The 19647-nt window shown below is 33.7% G+C and overlaps 1 protein-coding gene across 1 annotated transcript in view; it reads right to left on the reverse strand.

Moving 5' to 3' along the window:
* Window positions 1-19647, reverse strand: part of SI (sucrase-isomaltase) — a 96302-nt gene that overhangs the window by 16989 nt on the left and 59666 nt on the right. The window contains exons 36-55 of the mRNA XM_072410142.1: window positions 18843-18927; window positions 17840-17978; window positions 17480-17613; window positions 17245-17279; window positions 16348-16464; window positions 15678-15826; window positions 15504-15588; window positions 14610-14666; window positions 12451-12581; window positions 11533-11621; window positions 11262-11311; window positions 9996-10166; window positions 9001-9138; window positions 8339-8539; window positions 7906-8060; window positions 5614-5782; window positions 3641-3737; window positions 3416-3528; window positions 3201-3326; window positions 1701-1829 (exon numbers count right to left, since the gene is read on the reverse strand). Of these exons, the coding sequence (XP_072266243.1) occupies window positions 1701-1829; window positions 3201-3326; window positions 3416-3528; window positions 3641-3737; window positions 5614-5782; window positions 7906-8060; window positions 8339-8539; window positions 9001-9138; window positions 9996-10166; window positions 11262-11311; window positions 11533-11621; window positions 12451-12581; window positions 14610-14666; window positions 15504-15588; window positions 15678-15826; window positions 16348-16464; window positions 17245-17279; window positions 17480-17613; window positions 17840-17978; window positions 18843-18927 (2370 nt within the window). The remainder of the gene's footprint in view (window positions 1-1700; window positions 1830-3200; window positions 3327-3415; window positions 3529-3640; window positions 3738-5613; window positions 5783-7905; window positions 8061-8338; window positions 8540-9000; window positions 9139-9995; window positions 10167-11261; window positions 11312-11532; window positions 11622-12450; window positions 12582-14609; window positions 14667-15503; window positions 15589-15677; window positions 15827-16347; window positions 16465-17244; window positions 17280-17479; window positions 17614-17839; window positions 17979-18842; window positions 18928-19647) is intronic.

Below are 19647 nucleotides of genomic sequence, written 5' to 3' on the forward strand. Positions count from 1 at the left end.
TACTGTGTTAAAGGTTTTCATGACGTTTTCCTAAATGTCATTTCTAAACTATTGCAATGGCTTTTGCTGACATTGTATTGTAGTGTATGCTACAGTATATGTAGAATTGCACATCGCAATGCTGTATCACAATGTTTTAATTTAATTATGTTAAAAGTATAATTTTATTTAGGGGAATTTATATTTTCTTATCTTTTTTACTTTTCCAATTTTTCTTAAACTGTTTATTGTCGATTACACATTTTTACTATTTGCATTTAAAACAAAATAGTCAGTTAAATGTTGGTTTCATTGGAATTTTATGTGTGATATTTATCAAAATATGTTGGGAAGATGCAAGCAAAACATTGGAGTTATGGTACTGAAAACAATTTATTAAATCCGCTAATCTGTTCCATTGTGTAACTGCAGCCAGGAAATGGCATAGAGCAACCTTATTTAAACTTTACTCAGGGATTGCAGAGCTTTCTTCAATAAACCTCATGCAAAGACATTAAATATGTACTATCTAAAAAAAGAATATAGTTGCATTAAAAACAGAAAAATGAGAACTGCGTATAGTTATACCCATATTTTTAATAAATTTAGTTTCCAAGCTTTTTTTACCAGGGTATATCCATATTTATTATATGGTATCATGATGCTTAAAATTCAACTCCAGACAGAAATAAAAAAAAAGGTAAAGGCTATGTTAAGACTGGCAGTGAGGTTGCAGTGCAGTTACAGCTTCTTAACCAGCCCCTAAACTGCTTCCTATTTAAAAGCAAACTTGGGTGTGCAGACAGCTGAGCAGCTGGCAAGGATCCAGCTGGCATAGGCCGCATGGTAACACCTACTTTATACCATCACAAGTCTGTCACTGGTTAAGGAAAGGAAGGTTAAGGAGACTGGTTAAGGATAAAAGTGAATTACTGAATGGGACCCTCAATTTTAATTGTCAGTGAAGGGGATGCCATTGCTGAAAAACACACAAAAAAAATACAAAGAAAAACTTGCTATTGCTTATAATATTTTTGGCTGTCCTGTACAGGATATATTTTTGGCAACTGTTACTGCTGATCCCACTTCTAAAAAAGTAAAATGTGTGTTTGTTATGCTAGTCTCTTGGTTTTACAACCTTGAAGTATGCTGATAAGAAGAGCCCACTATTTTTTGATTCTTCTGATTTGCAAATATGTTTAAAGTGAGCAATTCAGTTCAGCATAATGATCAGGTAGCTAGCAATTGCAGTTTCTGTACTTAGCAGCATGACAGGTTTACTTTAACAAGAACATTAATGATTAAATTAATAAATAAAGAGATTTGCAAAATGTATGCTGTACATTTATATTATATGCCTGAACTTTGTATATATGAAAATATTGTTATGGAAACAAAACCTATGTACATGTGTTTAAACATTTTCCAAAATTTCTTTTCATGAGATGTTAACGATCAATAAAAAATAATGTTGTACGTCATCCTCCCTGGAATGTCTATATATTCCTAAAAGGGTGGTAAACTTGTACATAATTAGGTATTTGTGTTTTTGTTAAATTATTTTGTAAAATAATACAATATTGTAACTATATACAATACCATGAGATTTCTTTGGTGGGTAAATAAATGTAAAGTCTAGATATACAGGTTATATACTTCTTCAAATAACATTGCTACAAGTCTTGGCTAAGCAATCCATCAATACTCCACATATGTCATACCAACATGATGATGACTCTCATTCCATCTAATCTGATTTTATCGAAGATGTCAGGAAGTCTTGAGAAATTTTTGCCCAAAGTAAAATCCATTTGCCTCTCCATGTAATCAATGTCAGCATACTGCACATCCTAAACGTACATAATACATAATCAGTGCACAGGAATGAGCTTTGGTAGTAGTGCAAAGGTCATAGTAAAGCATAAAGGGAAAACTCTTTTTTTCTTAAAAACGAAACTAAAAATATAGAAAATGCAGTGCGCAAGAATTCATAAAACTTGTCAAAGCCATCTATCATTAGTCTGCCTTCAATAAGCCACTGAAAGGTGACTCATTGGCAGCTTGGGTTAACCATGAACACCTGCATTTTATAAATTTACGTTATAAAGAACAGTACTGTACAGTCGATGCTACCAAGTAGTAAAAAGAATGATATAGTAATAAATATTTATTACTACATGAATTACTTTGGATTTAAGGCCATTTTCAGCCCACTTACTTGTCCCACTCCCCTCTAACCCTTCCAATGTGTTTTATAATGTTCTTTACCTTGTTTAGCAATATCTATTCACCTAAATTTGTCGTCCAGGTCCTTTGACAAGGCTTTCTCTGTGGGGGACTGCTAACCTAACACAGCTGATCTGCCCATACTACCTGGTCCCCAGTGGTCCCCTTTCTCGGATATTGCTCATTTTTTCCATTGTTAGAGAACTGAACCTCTGGGCAATCAAAAAAAAGTGTCAACATCAAGCAAACAGGGATTTGGACCAGAAGAGTGCTTTTATGGAATGGAAAAAGAAGAAAAAGAGGATACAAAGTTGATGCATCATGTGACAGCGGCTTTTTTTTACTTCCTCCAGTCGGGGAGGGGGTGTAAAGAGGTGTGGGAAGGGGATGTGGTTTTGCCAAGAGGTCCATGTTAATTATAAAATTTTGCTAGTAGCAATTGTCATCCATTGTGAACCAGCTATATTATTCTATTTCCTGCAATTGTGCTTATACACAAATAATGCTCTTATAAGAGTGTACATAGATGCATACTGCTCTATGAACATTTTGTAAAACTGTGATGGTCACAGAAAACCTAGTACAAATTACAGAAATGTTTAGGTATCAGTAAAACATTTTTTGTTTGAATGAGTTTTGGATAGTGTTTTTGATAAAGTACAGGGAACAGAGTGAGCCCTGTTTAACAATAAAATTAAATTTAAATAACAAAAATCTATTTTGTACATGGGAGCACCTTGGGGGCATTTAGTTCTATAGCATTGTAATATACCATTCACAACATACAACTTCACTGGCCTACAATGAAATTGCTAGCTGCCATTTTAATTCATAAATTAAATAAATGTTTACATTCAGTACTATCAGTGAAACAGAACCAGATAGAGTCTGAAATGTTATGCCTAAATCCAAGCAGCAATACTGGGAGTAGGCATTTATATATTATTTGGTATACCATTAGTAAATGTTTCTTTTCAAGCTTTAGTATGACTTACATATGGAATTTGGGCTGCCACCATGTCATTATAGAGTTGTTCTATTTCACTGTCATTCTTATAGCCATAGCGGCATAAGTGGAAACCAAGGGACCAGTAAGCAGGCATTACGGGCCGTCCTATGAGCTAAAAAACAAACAAACAAAAGAAAAACTGTTAGAGCATTCCAAAAATGGAGAAGTAGATGAAATTTTGTTAAATGTTATCATTCTTACTTTGGTGTATTGCTGAACTACACTTTCTGGTGTTGTACCCAATATGACGAAAAAGTCCAAAATTCCACCAATTGTACGATATGTTATAGCTGGGGTTGGCTGCAGGGTTACATCTGAAAAGAAATACATTTCAAAAAGTAATCAGAAAATAATGCATTTTACACAACTGAATACTGAAGGAAAAATATAGACGAACATATATAAAGTAAGTGTTATAAAACTCACCCATCGCATTGCTGTTAAGCAGGAACACTCCATGAGCATTGCCATCATCTTCAAGTCCCATGTAGAAAGGATGTACTCCATATGCATTGTGTTTGTACTGCAGAGAGAAACATCAAATGTAAGGAAGTCCTAAGGGTTATGTCAGCAAAATGCATGGTAAATGTATCTCTTCTTTATTAGATTACTTGTATACATAGTATGATGGTGGGGGTACACCAAGGTACAGTTAATTACTAGTATTACAAGCCTGTGTTTGAGTTGGAAACCCAAAGTGGAAGCATCTACCTACATTTAGGGAGAGACAATATAATACTTTAAACACACAATAAGGCCAATTTTAAGTTGTTGAAAATTCTCATACAATAAATTGTGTGACTACTGCTGACACATAGACCTGGAAGATTACCATGAAACAATGTTTGAGGGAATGTTGGATCCTTTGTTTTATAAATAGAGCCCAAAGAATGCTCTGCACCTAAATTTCAAACATTTAGTTATTTTTACTCAAAGCCAAATTTAAAAAAAAAAACATGACCACTAAAACATATATTATCTGAGATGCATTAAAACATGATGACTAACCATTTTAAAGGGATTGTGGAGAAATGAATCTTTAAACTTGAACAGAGTGTTCTGTAAAGCAATCCCAGATGTCATATTTCTTGTGTGCTGTATCAGACTGGCAAGTGTATAGGAATTATAGGATTATGGAACAAAGAATAAATTTAATTCGCTGCCCCAAATCAACTGTTTAGCATTCCATTCTCTTTTGAAAATGGAATCTGGTTCTGTATATATGTTAAAAAGGAGAAGACAATTTGGGCCTGCTTTATTAAAGCTGTCCAAGGCTGGAGAGGATACATTTTCATCAGTGACACTGCGTGATCCAGCAAACCTGAAATGGATCTGGTCCAGGTTGAAAACATTTGCTAAGAAATAGCAAATTCCATTTAAGAAAGCCATTTCAGGTTTTCTGGAACACCAAGCTTTACTGCTGAAAGTATCCTGTATCCTCTCCAGCCTTTGAGAACTTTTTTAAATGAGGCCCTTTATTGGAAATCCATTGGAACACAGAATATTGAAGGGAACATCTGATGGTAACATAGTGTGTGCCATTATTGTATGGCTTTATTTGACTATTATCTTGGAATCATATACATTTTATGTTTTAAAAATAGATAATATAGGCTTATTTTAGCATCATTGGCTCTGCTATAAAAAAAGGAAATCTAAACAGTTGGTTTGGGGCAGCAAATTAGGTTAATTCTTTGTCAACAGATTGTGTATGACTTATTGGTAATCATACACTGATTTTATTAAATATTTATACATTATATCAAGTGTTTTAAAGCATATCCTAAATTTGCTAAATATATTTACATTTCTTTAAAATATTGTTTTATTTTACAGTTTATAATATAAAATCAGAATCACATGTAAACTGTAAGACAGAGCTAGTCCACATGACATGCTGACATGGGTCATTTGATGAAAATTGTTGTGTGTCCTGCTGACTGTGGCGGAGTCAGTTTATGAGAAAATATCTTACTGCCTTTGAAGGAAAGGTCGTATCTAAAAATGTTGCACAAATACTGACATGAAGTATCTATGAGTGGAATATTCTGCAGTCTGAATCATCAGTAATAATATCTCCTGATGACATCTTTTGCTGTCACCTGAGAAATGTCTGCTTGGCTTCAAAACAAATTTAATATACTCTTATGAAGAAAAATGGACTTAAATTGCACTTTTTCTTAATATCATGGCATGTCTGGTAGTCTGACAGCTAAACATTCAGCAGACCAAATACTAAATAAAAACTTTGTCAGCACATATGTAAAGGACCTAATTTAAAGGATGAATATGATGGATGTTTTTAAATTCATGTATAAACCACTAACTTTTTAAGTTGATTTTTTTTTTTATGTTTAACATACTTAAGGGATGTAACTTAGTTTTACAGAAGTACTTACTCCAGGAGGCTGGTCTTTGGCAAAATATCCCCAGGTATGCCAATTTAGGTTAATTCGGTATGATTCATGCTCTGTTTCTCCAAGTCCATATATATAGGAAGATGGCAACCGATTTGAAATTTGGATGAACATGTCTGAGAACGTGAATCCAGGGAGCTGTGAATTCCAGCTAAAGAAAAAAAAGTCACTTGTAAGCCTACGTCCATGGTAATCCTTTAGGCTATATCATGGACCTAATATTTATACATGGTTTTTAATTTTGTTGATAACAAAGAAAGCTATATAATTTTATTTTATTGTAAATGCTAGATTTTTGTTCAATAACCCATTTTGCTTTTTGTTTTATAATTATTGAGGCTACATCTTTAAAGCAGTGATTCTCATCCAGTGAACCCTAGGGTTCCTCGAGCTATGAGCAGTTTGTGCTTTCAGGTCAGTTTAAATGGCACCAATGAGCTTTTGGGCTATCTGTAATCTTCCCACAGGCTAGCAGCTGTGTATATAGTAATTATAGCACGCGTTTCATGATGACTTAATATTTAATATAATAAAAAGTTGTTTTTTTTTCAAAGGTTCCCTCGTGTTAGGAAGGTGGAGAAAGACTGCTTTATAGTGCAACTCCCAATATTTTTCAAAAAATAATTTTATAGTTTTAAATAGTGTAGGAAAGAGTTAACATCCTTAACAATTTGTTTGGCTCCAGTTAAGAAGACTTTAACTTCCTGTCCCTATGACAGTGAGATCCCATGAAGCATTTCTGAAAAATTGCAGAAGTATCTGAAGTCTGAAGGACAGCCAGTCTTTGAACGTGTAAATTGGCTGTGTGGGCAAAAGTAAAATGTAGCTGTCTTTAATGCAAAATGGAGCCGATAGAATTAAATACTTTGCATTTACATGACGCCTGAGCTTTTTAGAATAAAAGCAGTTTGTGGCACACTATATGTAATTCCTTGGCTGCTCTGAAGCATTGCAAAATATTAGACTCGTCAGCGTAGTTTAGATACTTTACTATAACTGGTTTGGGCAATTTTCTCTTGGGTTGTAGTGCAAGTTCATAGACAATGTACATACACCACACCATTATATTGTAATCCCATGGTCCGTTGGCATATGGAAAGTGCATAGTTGAATCAAATAATCTATATATATAAAATTGTATGTATGTATGTATGTTCCACCATCACTCGAAAACGCATTTGAATGTATGTATGTATGTGTGTATGTCATCATTAGGAAACGCATGGAGACATTTCAACCAAACTTGCAATGTTCCTCCATCACTCGGAAACGCATCCACACATTTCATCCAAACTTTCTAGACATATGACTCAGACCGCTGATCTTTGTACAGCCCTGTGCTATATGTCAGAGCTATATTTGGATGTATGTATATACATGTGTTAAATATATAGATGTGTGTATGTGATCACTAGGAAACGCTTGGAGACATTTCAACTAAACTTGCTATTTTCCACCATCACTCGGAAACTCATCAACACATTTCAACCATGAGACCCTATATTATAAGCTGAATGCTTTGGTTGGTTCATAGACTTTTGTACAGTAGCTGTAATGGTAGGTCAATCATACAGCTACTTCAAGAACCAACTTTTTGCCTTTATCATCTAAAAAGGGAAGGGGAAAGGATGTGCTGTCTCCTGTGGTTTCTATGGCTCAGATGGGGGACAGTGCAGGCAGTGAGATTGGCACAAACCAAACACACACCAAATGGAGAAAAGCCCAACACCACAAGTTTCAACACTCTAAAGGGTTCCCTAATGGTTCTCTAAAAAATCTGAATACAAAAACGGTTAAAAACAATACCGAAGGTGTTAAAGTGTCTCCCACCTTCTGTTAGCACTAAATAATCTTTTAGGGTTATGTTTACAAATATTTCAAAAGAAATAATGTAGAAACTACTTCATGAAAAGCACTTTATTAAAAACATCAAAACAATCTATTTGTGTCTTATCCTAGTTGCAATTCTTTATTCATTTTTACTTTAATGCCGCAGCAATGGTAAACCTGAATAAAATCTTAACAAAGTTCTTAACAAAAAATAAATTATTGTTAGTTAAGGCAACTTTACCAACAAGGAGAGAATATTGTCATACAAAACAGCTGTTGATCTGTGGGGATCAGACATACACTAAAGATTATCTTTACCTCCCAGTTGCAAGCTTCACTACACGTGTGTACTAAAGTCGGACAAGTTTAGGTAATTGGTATAAATTATTCATAAGATCAACATAGTTAACACAAAAGATACATTTTGCAATCATCAGTACTTACACGACTGTTCCAGTGCTTCGTCTCCTGATTATCACTCCAAATGGGTTGTTAACAATTTCTACATCATACAATCTTCCTTGCTCTGTGCTTGTTGGATTGCTTGGAATATTTATTGGAACTGGAACTTCATATCTTTTGTTATTTGGATCAAATATCTGTAATATTAGATACATTTGCTTTATACATTAGATACATTAGATAAATAAATGCTTTATATCTTTATTAGAGCAGTTCTGTAAAAACTGTTGAAGAAAACTAAGGTAAACTAAATGTTTTTGCTTTAAAGTAAAGAAAACTGGATACTTGGACATTTAAACGTTGATGGTATAATATTTTTACTGAGCTTGTTTATGCCAAACCACGTAAATTTGTAAAATGTTATATGATTACCTTTTAACTTTTTTTTTCTAAAGTAAAATTTAGCTTAAATTACCTTAAATTGAAGCATATTATTTTCATGGTAGGTGACAGTAAGACGAAGGTTGTTTATTGATGGAGAGACGTCATAACGTACAAAAGCTGGAGGGTTGCCTAGATTTGCTGTTATCCCAGTAGCTGTGGATTGAATATTAGTGGCTGTATATCCAAAGGTATTTGGATAGAAACAGTAAGGTACTCCAGGAGTACTGGTGGCCTATAAATCAAACAGAATGACAGGAAATAAAACACAACTGAACATGTGACATAGATATGACTTCCTAGCATAAGCAATACAAGAACAAGTTTAAAGATAACTATAAACTTCTGCAAATTATTAGGGGTTAACTGCCAGCCATCAAATTTGCAAGCAACTTAGAGTAATATACTAGAGCAGAACTATTTTGCTTAGCCAAGTGATCCTGTATTTATTCTAAAAAATAACCACTACACAAAATTGGATTTGGTGAATAATCCTATTAGGACTGTATCTAGAAAAGAACAGTGTGGTCATTTTAGGACAGGATGTGTCCTAGGATTACAGAACACTTCCTTGTCTCCATAACATAGGGAGGAAGTGGAACCAAAATTAATGAAAAAAAAGGGGAGCCATTTCTCAAAATCTAGTTGTTTTACCATGCATCTTCCCTTCAACTATTACAGTAAACAAATACTTACCTGCCAGGTGCATCCACGATTTTGACAAGTCTGCTGATTGCAGTTTTCTTCAGGATGGCAGTCAATTCTTACATTTTCATTGAAATCTAGAGTATATGATTCTCCAAATGTCAAATTAAGACCTGTGATATGACCAATCTGCAGAAGACATTCACAAAGATTTTTTTATATTACTCCTATTAACATAAAATTAATTCAGAAAAATGTTACTACGGCTCATTAGCATAACAATCGAGCAAAGTTAAAAACACAACCCTAAATCCTCTGTATGTATTCTACTTAGAGGTTTGGGAATGTTCTGAGAAATCAAATAAAGTTAAAATCCAAGCATACCCCTACTCTCTTATTGTTAAGCATTTATGCTATGGCCAACAGAGTTCTGTAAAGTCACTCTGGATTTTCTGCACACCTTTAAAAGGGCTTATCTGGGGATTTCTGTAATGCAAAATGGTCTGGTCCAGAAGACCTTCATGGGATTTAACTGAATAATCATGGAACAAGCAGGCCATTGCTGTATCATCCCCTCCTTGGTAGGCTGGTCAAGCATGTAAAATTACATTTAATTATACTATAGCATTTTTTTATTTGTTTTGCCAAAACCTATATCTGAGGGTAACAAAAAATTGCTAAAAAAAGTAAGCTAGGATATTTAATTCTAGCAGTTATAGCAGATATATCTAAAAATATCTACAGGAATACGTTGGCTAACCCTCCTTTAATATAAGTGTCTCCAGCTTTGTACCCAAGATATTGAGTATATGGTCTTCATTCAAGTATATCACAAACATTGTGTTAACCAAGAAATGTATGCATTGTTGGCAGCTTTGTCATGCAACTTACAACTCAAAATGAAATAAAAAAAAGTAAAATTCTACTCAAATATTAAATAGATCAGATTCAGTAGATAAATGAAATACCTAGTAATGTATAAAACTTATCAATCAGTCATTTCTTATTTCTATGACTGTAGTGTATATATGATTTTGTATAATTACCTTCTTAGCAGCATCATAGGTAAAGTGATGGTTAGATGCTTCCATAGCACCATTCTTTCTCACAATAATGTTCTCAATGAGTCTTGGCAAGCCCAAAATTTTAATTTCATCAAATTTCAGATTATTTGGATCAGTATAATTTTTATGTGTAACTCTTAGAGCAATTGAATTCTATAATAAATAAAAATCAAAGTTAACAAAGTAAACAAATATATGCACACAAACAGAAAGGAATATGGAAAATAACATTTGGCTTGTCACGATAATGTAATAATTGTAGAAGGATGAAAGATTTATTAGCAGAAGCTTGTTGAAGGCTGGTCAAGTTATTGCTATATTAGATTTTCTATAGAATACAGTGAAATAAATATGTGTAGTCCTCAGGCTCAATATAAAGTTCTAGCTCTATTAAACTTTCGTTTATAGGGTTATTGATTAAAACAGAAGATAGAGCACAATATTTTATTTTGACTGCTGACTACCATTCAATGGTTTTGAAACTTGAAGCAGAACTATTTTTTCATTTTCAAATGCAAAATATAAATTGTGCTTGCATTTGTGTTACCTCTTTTATTATCTATTTTTCATATAAAAATAATTAGCCATCTTACCTAGTCTGTTCCTCAGCATTTTTGGGAGTTGATGAAGGGTTTGCTGCTATCATCATTCTATCTTAGAAAGCTTGCAGGAAATAGGTATGCAAATAGGGAGGTTCTACCCACCCCAATATTCCCTCTCCTCTGTTTAAATTCCTGACTTTGTGGAACTAGAAATTCATACAATGTAGGGTTCATTAAATAAAGCTGTTGACAATTACTTAAATTACTGATTTCTTTATAGTGATGTGGAGGCAATTATATATTTATATATATATAAATATATATATATATATATATATATATATATATATATATATTTATGTATATACACAATATTTGGGGACAGTAGATCACTGATCATTCATGCTGGTATTTGCTTTCAATTGTTCTTTACCTGTAATCGATCTAATAAAAACCTATATATCAATTCAGTATGATTTCAAAGTTTAACGTAATTTACGACAATTTTTTTTTTTGTTTTTATTAAAGGCAATGTGCTGAAATTTGCCTTAGATTGTTATTGAAGCCTGTGTCACCTCTGTGGAGATTCACCTTGTCTATATGTGTGTCAGAAAAGTGTAGTGACTCTGATGAAGTTGCCCCAAAAACAAACATTGTTTAAATATTAATAAATAATAATATTAATGATAATATGTCATATACTTACAGGTCTTGCTTGAAATTCATACAGAACATAGATACCATGCTCAATTGAGTCTAGAAAAAAACAAGCATAGATATCTTTATTTAAGAAGTATATCAGAACTGAGAATTTAAAACAATTTAGTGTTTAGTCATTTGGGGTTTTTTCCATTTAGACTATGAATAGGTAGCACAAATACTGTTTCCAATGTGAACATGAAAAATGTAACTGTACATTGCAGATAATATGCTTATGGTATTGTCTTGGTCAGATATCAGACTATACTGAAACTTACCAATGCTGACACCATCATCCCAGAAAAGATGTCCATGAGCATTCTCATTGTTATCCAGAGCAATTAGAAGTTTCATTGGATTTAAACGACTAAAAAAAGTAAGAGAAGTATGAATTAAAAAATCTTACAAAATTATGTGTAGAATTGTGATTTTATTTATGCATAAACTACCCACTGACTAAATATATTTGTATCTACTAATGGATAACCACAATGTTTACCAGAACCAGAGATCTAACTTGTAAAGTTTATTTTACTGTTTTGTTCACTTCAAAAAAACTAAAGATAGCACATAGACCTATATATGCCTAAAGTTCATCTAAAGCCATTTTTTGGTTTTTCACTACTAGCCCTCCATTACTTTCCTCTCCCTGTTAGAATGAAAGCAATGGAGATTCCCAAATTTCTAGTTGTCACTAGAAAGGTAAGAGGAGAAAATTCCTCATGTAGACTCTTGTTCTATTAATGACTAATAGAGTATTACATTTGCCTTTATGATCTTCCAGGGGTTTTATCCCCTCTCACTTTACCTGAAACTTTACCTTTTCTGTTAAAGCAATTTAACTAGAGGTATGGGTTTCTTCTGAGGTTGGAGAATTTATATATCTACAACCAGGGTACTTATCATTAAACCTGACACATTTATCTTCTATATTTAATTATAACAGATTATTGCAATTTTGCATTTATGTAGTACCACCATATTTCATAGTATTGTACTCAATAGTGGATAACATCACCTACATGCACAGTTGGAAGGGCCAACAAGACAGGTAAATACAAAAGTATTAAAACTTATCAAAATAACATCCAGCAATGGAGTTACATGCTTAGGTAGAACCATTACAGCAATGTCAAAAATCAATATCAGTGGAACCCTGCCATCTCAAAGTTACAATCTAGACAGCATATATTTACCTGTAACGTGTGTTCAATGCAGGAGCCTGTTGTGGTAAAATGTATCCACCCCGCACATGAAGATTGATGTGCTCAAGAGGGGCTGACAGGTTTTTCCACTGACCATTGGATGCAACTTCTTCTCTAGCACCCTTAGAACAAAATAACATACATGCTAACAACATGATTAGGTATAAACATAAATTTTTTCATTTCTGACTTATAGACAGGCATCAAAGTAAAGAAATGTTGACTTTGTGGACAATGTATGCAACAATACCCTAATATGACTGTTTAAAGGTTTATTAACACTAAATCACTGGAGTGATGAGTAAAATGTGTGCTTTACCATGCATTGGTATAATGCACATAGTTTTAATGGCACAGTGCTTGGATATGGAGTACTTAATGTACATCAAAATTAATTTTAATTGTATTTTAGGGTGTGCCCTAAATTATATATACAATGTGATTTTAAGCGCCACTGTATGGTAAATTTACTGTGACTTGGGTAGCCCCCATATTCAACAATTGCTATCCTTATGAAGAAACTGTTTTCTGTGCATTATAAAGGCTGTCTATGGCGTACTATGTAATTTCAACAGAAATTGTCCACTGTACAGCTTAAACAAGTCAACAAGCAGTATACAAGGAGCTTTCCTATAGAGTTACTCAATACAAAATAGTAATAAATCACACCACACTCTATACCAAAAAGATCTCAGTGAGTTGTTGCCACAGTATTATAAAGGTCAAGAGGCAATTCCAATAAGGATACATTGGCCCTGATTTATGAAAGCTTTCTAAGGTTGGAGAGAATACACTTTCATTAGTGAAGCTGGGTTATCCAGCAAACCCGGGATGGATCTGGTCCAGGAATAAAAACATTTGCTAGCAAATAACAAATGATTTTTAAAAATCCATTCCATGTTTTCTTGATCACCCAGCTTCACTTCTGAAAGTGTATTCTCTCCAGCCTTGGAGAGCTTTTATAAATCAGGCCCATTGAGTGGCCAGTCTTGTGTTTAGCCTTGAGAAAGATTGCAGCCCCACTGTCAAAATGAGGCAGCAGTACTAGGTTACTGAATCACTCACTTTAATCCAGGAGCTTCATCACACCACTAGGCTTCAGTCACTGTCCAGGACTGCATGTTTTTTATGTTATAACCATTAAGGTTAATAGGAGTGTGCTGGCTGGATGAAGTCACTTGCTTGGGTTATGCACACTTTGGCTTAACATTACAGAATCTGTCTGATGATTTTTATGCATTTATACCTATGTAAAGTTATAATTATCTATAAGTTTTATAAATATTTACATACTGGAAGCATTAACTAGTCATACTTTTTCTTTACATTAGTTGTACATAGTAAATTATTATTATACAGTATTTATATAGCACCATCATATTACACAGCACTGTACATAGTCATGTCACTAACTGTCCCTCAAAGGAGCTCACAATCTAATGTCCCTATCATAGTCATATGTGATTAATGTAGTCTAAGGTCAATTGTTAGGGAGAAGCCAATTAACCTATCTGCATGTTTTTGGGATGTGGGAGGAAACCAGAGTACCCAGAGGAAACCCATGCAGACACGGGGAGAACCTGCAAACTCCAAGCAGATTATGTCCTGGCTGGGGATCGAACCTGGGACCTAGCGCTGCAAAGGCCAGAGTGCTAACCCCTGAGCCACCGTGCTCAGGGGTTAGTCAGGGGCTAGTCAGGGGTTAGTAATAAAATTACTTTATGAGATTTGAAGAGCTGTAGTTTTGGAATGTTAGGTTTAGCTCATACAAAAACAAAAAACAGTGCCACAATTGAAGAATGAAATTGGAGGGCTCTAGTCTACAACCACCCACTAATTATTAAAAAGCACATGATGCTTCTTGATATAGTTACCAGATTTCCAGACCTAGCTTTTGTAGAAAGTTTCAATACTCTTCCTCTTGTGTAAAGGAGGTATTTCCTAGATACTGCTGTTTTTACTTCCTTAAGTATTACATATTTGTGCATTGCTTGCTTACTTTGCTTCTGTATTTGGTTTGTGGGTCTCATACAAGCCCAATTTAAAAATAAAATCATATTTATATTATCCTTTACATTTCTAAAGTACTCTAGAGCATGTAAACCAGACTATGTTATTGCAAATTCATATACCCCAAAATACACACTTACCGTGTGATAATCATACCAGACCGCGTTTGGAAAATAGGCATTTACAGTTCTTGCATCCTAGAAGATATTCATAATGAGACATTTATTTTTTTGATGACAACTTGATACAATACATTTTTACAATTTACAATACACTAAAATGTAAAAAAGTATTTAGAGGCCTCTTTATAAAGTCTCGAATCTGACATTTACTGTAACATTTCCTGAGTCTTCCAGGTTGATGTGTTTTAATGGCAGCAATTTATTCTCCATAAGGTAAAGTTTCAGTGAATGTCTGACTCGGTGCTATATATCTGGCTGTCTATCATGAGCATGGAAGCACATCAGTGATAGTATTATCCACTTTGTATTAGCATTGTTTTACACATGCCTTTAAAGCAGAGTTTCTCAACCAGGCATCCTTCATTGGTTGCTAGGGGTTCTTTGAGCAATGTCTATCTCTTAGGTCAGTTTAAATGACACCAATTATCTTTGTTTTGCCTATCTGTAAGGATGGCATTCATCCTACTGGCCACCAAGGCAATGCACTGTGAGCTGTGGATAAAGTAGTTATAGAAGCGCTTCACTGAAGGTTTGAAAGTTATTTCAAGGAATCCCTATTTTAAAAAGAAATACAGAAACACTGCTTTAAAGTGTCTTTTTCTGAACACAAAGTTTGTTTACAAGTAATAACTGGTCCAATACTGGTCTCCTTGAACATGTTACAGAAATGTACACAAAGTTTGTGGGCTCTATGTAGCAAACAGGGAATCAGACATTCCCTCAAATATTCCCTCATGAGAACCTTACATGTGTTTTCATTGCAGTAATTGATTCTCACTAGCGAATGTTTGAAGAAATATCAATTCGCTAATTTATAGTTAGAACCCTGTGTGAACTTGAAGGTTATCTCACCTGGTCAACAACAGCACTAATCATAAATGCTGGTCCCCACAAGAATTGTTTATACACATCCCAGGTATTCTTATCTTCAATAAATCTAAAAAAGAACAGAATTTGTTATTGAAATAATAAACTTTCACAAACCTTTTAACAGCATTGGTAAAACCATTAGTAACAGATACTCACTCATGCAGTAGAGGTCTCACCACAGTGGATCCTGTAGTATGAGCATCAAATAATATTGTATACAAATAAGGCAAAAGTGTGTATCTAATATTCAGGACATTTCTTGATAATTCTTCAAAAGTTGTGTTAAAGCTTACGGGATCTTGTCTCTGAAATAAAATATGAAATATAAATAAATAAAAACATATATATATGCATTTTTATTTTCTGTCCATTTGCGCATCAAGTTCTTAACAATACAATTTGTGCTATATTTCCAAACTATCCTCAGCTTTGTATGTTTACCCATATCAGGAGAGTCATATTTGTGAATATTATATATATATATACACACACACACTTTATATATTACTATAGTATCTGGCTGGGTTTTTTGGAAAATCCACTGTTAGCTGAATGTCACATACATTTCAAGCAATAACACAAATAAAAGCAATATTTGCAGTACAATTTGACAGAACTGTACATCTATTGTTACGTGACATTCAGTCCCAACTATTGTTTATATATCACAAAATTGTCGGTGCTGAATTATTGAAACAGTGAATGCTGTCATAGATAACGTTCAGTTCTTGAAAGATGATGGGATTTTTTTCATCAGTTCTAGGCTGAGAAATAGTAAATGTGATCAATCTCTTTAGTTATAGGAAAGAATTATAGAAAAACATACCTTCCATCCTTTTCCATTGTGGTTCCTTGAATATGGGTAAAATGCACCAAGCTCCATCCAACGGGCACATAATTCATAAGTGGTATCTTGAAAGAAACCGCAAACGTCTGCTCCAGTCTACATAATAAACATTTAAACTGTGTTATTATAAACGGTTCTGTTTTTTGAAGAACACAGTAAATACACAATAAACACAGTAAATTTACAATAAATTGTAAATGATAATACTATATATTTAAATGATGTACCTGTATATTTTAAAACTGATCTGTGGCCCATGATTTTTTGGAGTATATCTAAAGGTGTGAAGAACAAAATATGTGTGTGTGTCGTTGCCCTCTTATATTACTGTTGTCAATACTTTGTATTGAAGGCTTTGCTAGATTTCTTTTTCAGAACTCTGATTCTGAAAATTATTGTTTGTCACAGCAAAACTGTCATTAAAGAGGATACAAAATAAAAAAAGAGTGCTGTAGATTCCTGGTGTCCTTTATTATAATAGAAGAAAACCAAACATATACTTATAACAATAGTGTTCAGGTAGGAGCAACCAAAAATTCTCCTCAATTATTATTATTATTATTATTATTAATAAACAGGATTTAAATATCGCCAACATATTACGCATCGCTGTACATTAAATAGGGGTTGCAAATGACAGACATATACAGACAAGTGACACAGGAGGAGAGGACCATGCCCCAAAGAGCTTACAATCATGTAGTTTTTTAGTACCTAGGTTTCACATGTGATGAGAGTGCATATCTTCCTGTTGGCATTATTCAAAGTACTTATGGGATGAACAGGATTGTTGTGTATGTAAACCCCAAAAATATGTGATTTTAAAATTTGCGAATTGTTCTAATTTCTTAAAAATATGATTTTTTTGTTACTTACATAAGAATATCCAAAAAGACTGAAATCCATCATTCCTGCAAAAAAGGAAGAAACAGAGGTAAGATGTTGCCATATATAAGTGATTTTTATGCTATTTAAAAAAACTTTCAATTTACAAATTCTATTTTTACCAATATAAATTTGTAAATACCTTTGTTAGCATTTTTAAATATAGTGCATTCTGGGAACATTACAGAATCCTAGTTCTGGCATAATTCCTTTTCAAGATGCTTACCAATAATAGATTTATCCACTTGATTCCAGGCAGCAGTGTTGTCACCAAGCCAATGCCCTACCCATCGTCCAGAGGTTGGATATGTAGACCGGCAAACAACTATTCCTCTTTCTCCTGTAATATTGCGTAGGGAACTAGAAAATATTACATTTGTAATTAGTATTAATGTCTTAACCAGACCTAACTCACAACTAGTAATATACTCCGATAAACATAAAATGGTGTATAAAAAAAGACAGTAAAGAAGCTTGGTGTCATGTTAGTTGACATCTGCATTGACCAATCAGGTCAGTTTAATTTCATTTATTGTGATGAAGGCAAAAATGTTGCATGATGTTCTTTTCATAATTAAGGACTCACTCATAAGTTGGTTTGGAGTGTGACCATCCATATAAACTGTGGACATCATAGTGGTCTACTGGCTCTCCATTTGGTAGGTACTGCCGACTTTCCATACATAAGGTTTTGTGTTCTAAGCCCAAATGAGATGATTCCAATCCTAAAAAAGTAAAAAAACAAAAAATCAATTTATAAATCTTGTTCATTTTTTTAACATTATACTGCATCAATAACCTGTTTGTTAATTGATTAGATAGAAAAAGTGATGTTTTGTAGTTGTAATCAAAAGGATCTGACTGCCCTAAATGTAAAATCACAATTTAGATTAAGGTCAGCAGAAATAAAATCAACCAACCACACAAACATATCCTCTGGATCTCTGGTCTAACTGCCTGTTTAACTAAATATAAATCACATAAATAGCACAGGGGACAAACATTGTAGGTACATATTACCAGAGCTGACCGGCAAACATCTATGGGCATTTGCCACAGATATGTAAAACATCAACCACAGCTTTTCTGGTCAATCCTTACCATGGTTGCTCCTTCTCCTGTACCTTATGTGGCATTAGGAAGCCACTGGGGGATGGCAGGAGGCAGACCTGGGCTCAACCATGAAACGCTAGGCAAAAAGAGTGCCAAGCTAGTATCTGGCTGTATAATCTGTGCATCTCATGAAACATTTATTTATTGAATAGTTTCTCTATAAACTAAAATAGCTACAACACTAGAATTCCTCTGTGTTATTTTTTCTAGAGGACTTTTTCATACCAACTAATGCAGGGACTATAAACTGAATCTTAGGAAATATGGGGATGTTCCACCACTGATTTGATCGCTCACAAAGATCTTTATTAAAACATTAATCTTTTTCGGCACTTCTCTAGATTCACAGAGGAAATATTGTAAGATGCTGGTAATGACTTGGAAAACAGATTCATGAAAATGTTGGCATCCCATGGAACAAACATTTTTTTTTAAAGTAAGTAAATAAGAAGATAAACCATAAGTTTTGTTCATACGTGGCATATATGGAGGTCTGTTCAGGCTGTCATTCCTACAACCATTGACAGATCCATGGACAAAACTGGCAGGCTCATTCATATCCTACAAAGAAATAAAAACAAGGACTGAAAAACTTGACAGCTCTTTGTCAACCAGTGCAATTTCTAACATGGCTGCACCTGACAACATTGCACAGGTTGATTTGGTTTTAGCACAAATACATTTATGGAACATGTTTTTGTATATTGTAATTAATATTAATTTAGTTGTTTAAAAGTTTACAAATAAAATATATGTTATGAAGCATCAACAGCATTATTATTTCTTTATTCAGTACATGCAAAAAGACTAAAAACAGCAATTTGACCAACAATTATTTTACATGTATCGGAACATGTGTGGATCTTAAAATATGAGGACATAACTCTCGAACACAAACATTATTATTAGCATAACCTTGATGGAGTCCCTATTTTGCCTTATATTAGTCTAGATCTTTCCTTTATTGCGTAATATTAATAGTTCTACTCACCGTCATAAAACTGCTAATTTACTAAAAAATGGCCTTAAATGGTTTCTATGATTTCAATCTAATGGGTCAGTAAGTTCCTATAGGAATAATATTAAGGGCACATGTCAACATTGATGTTTGTATTTGGGTATGCCCTAGATTTGGGTATTCAATACTTTTAAAAAACTTGTTCTGATACACCTGAAATATTCTATGGCCTAATTATGGGTTTAGGGTTTTTATGTCCTTATATGTACTAAACAAGGATGTTCTGAGCTCTTCTGGATATATATATATATATATATATATAT

The sequence above is a fragment of the Pyxicephalus adspersus genome, chromosome 4 (genome assembly GCF_032062135.1).
Source record: "Pyxicephalus adspersus chromosome 4, UCB_Pads_2.0, whole genome shotgun sequence".
Lineage (NCBI taxonomy): Eukaryota > Metazoa > Chordata > Amphibia > Anura > Pyxicephalidae > Pyxicephalus > Pyxicephalus adspersus.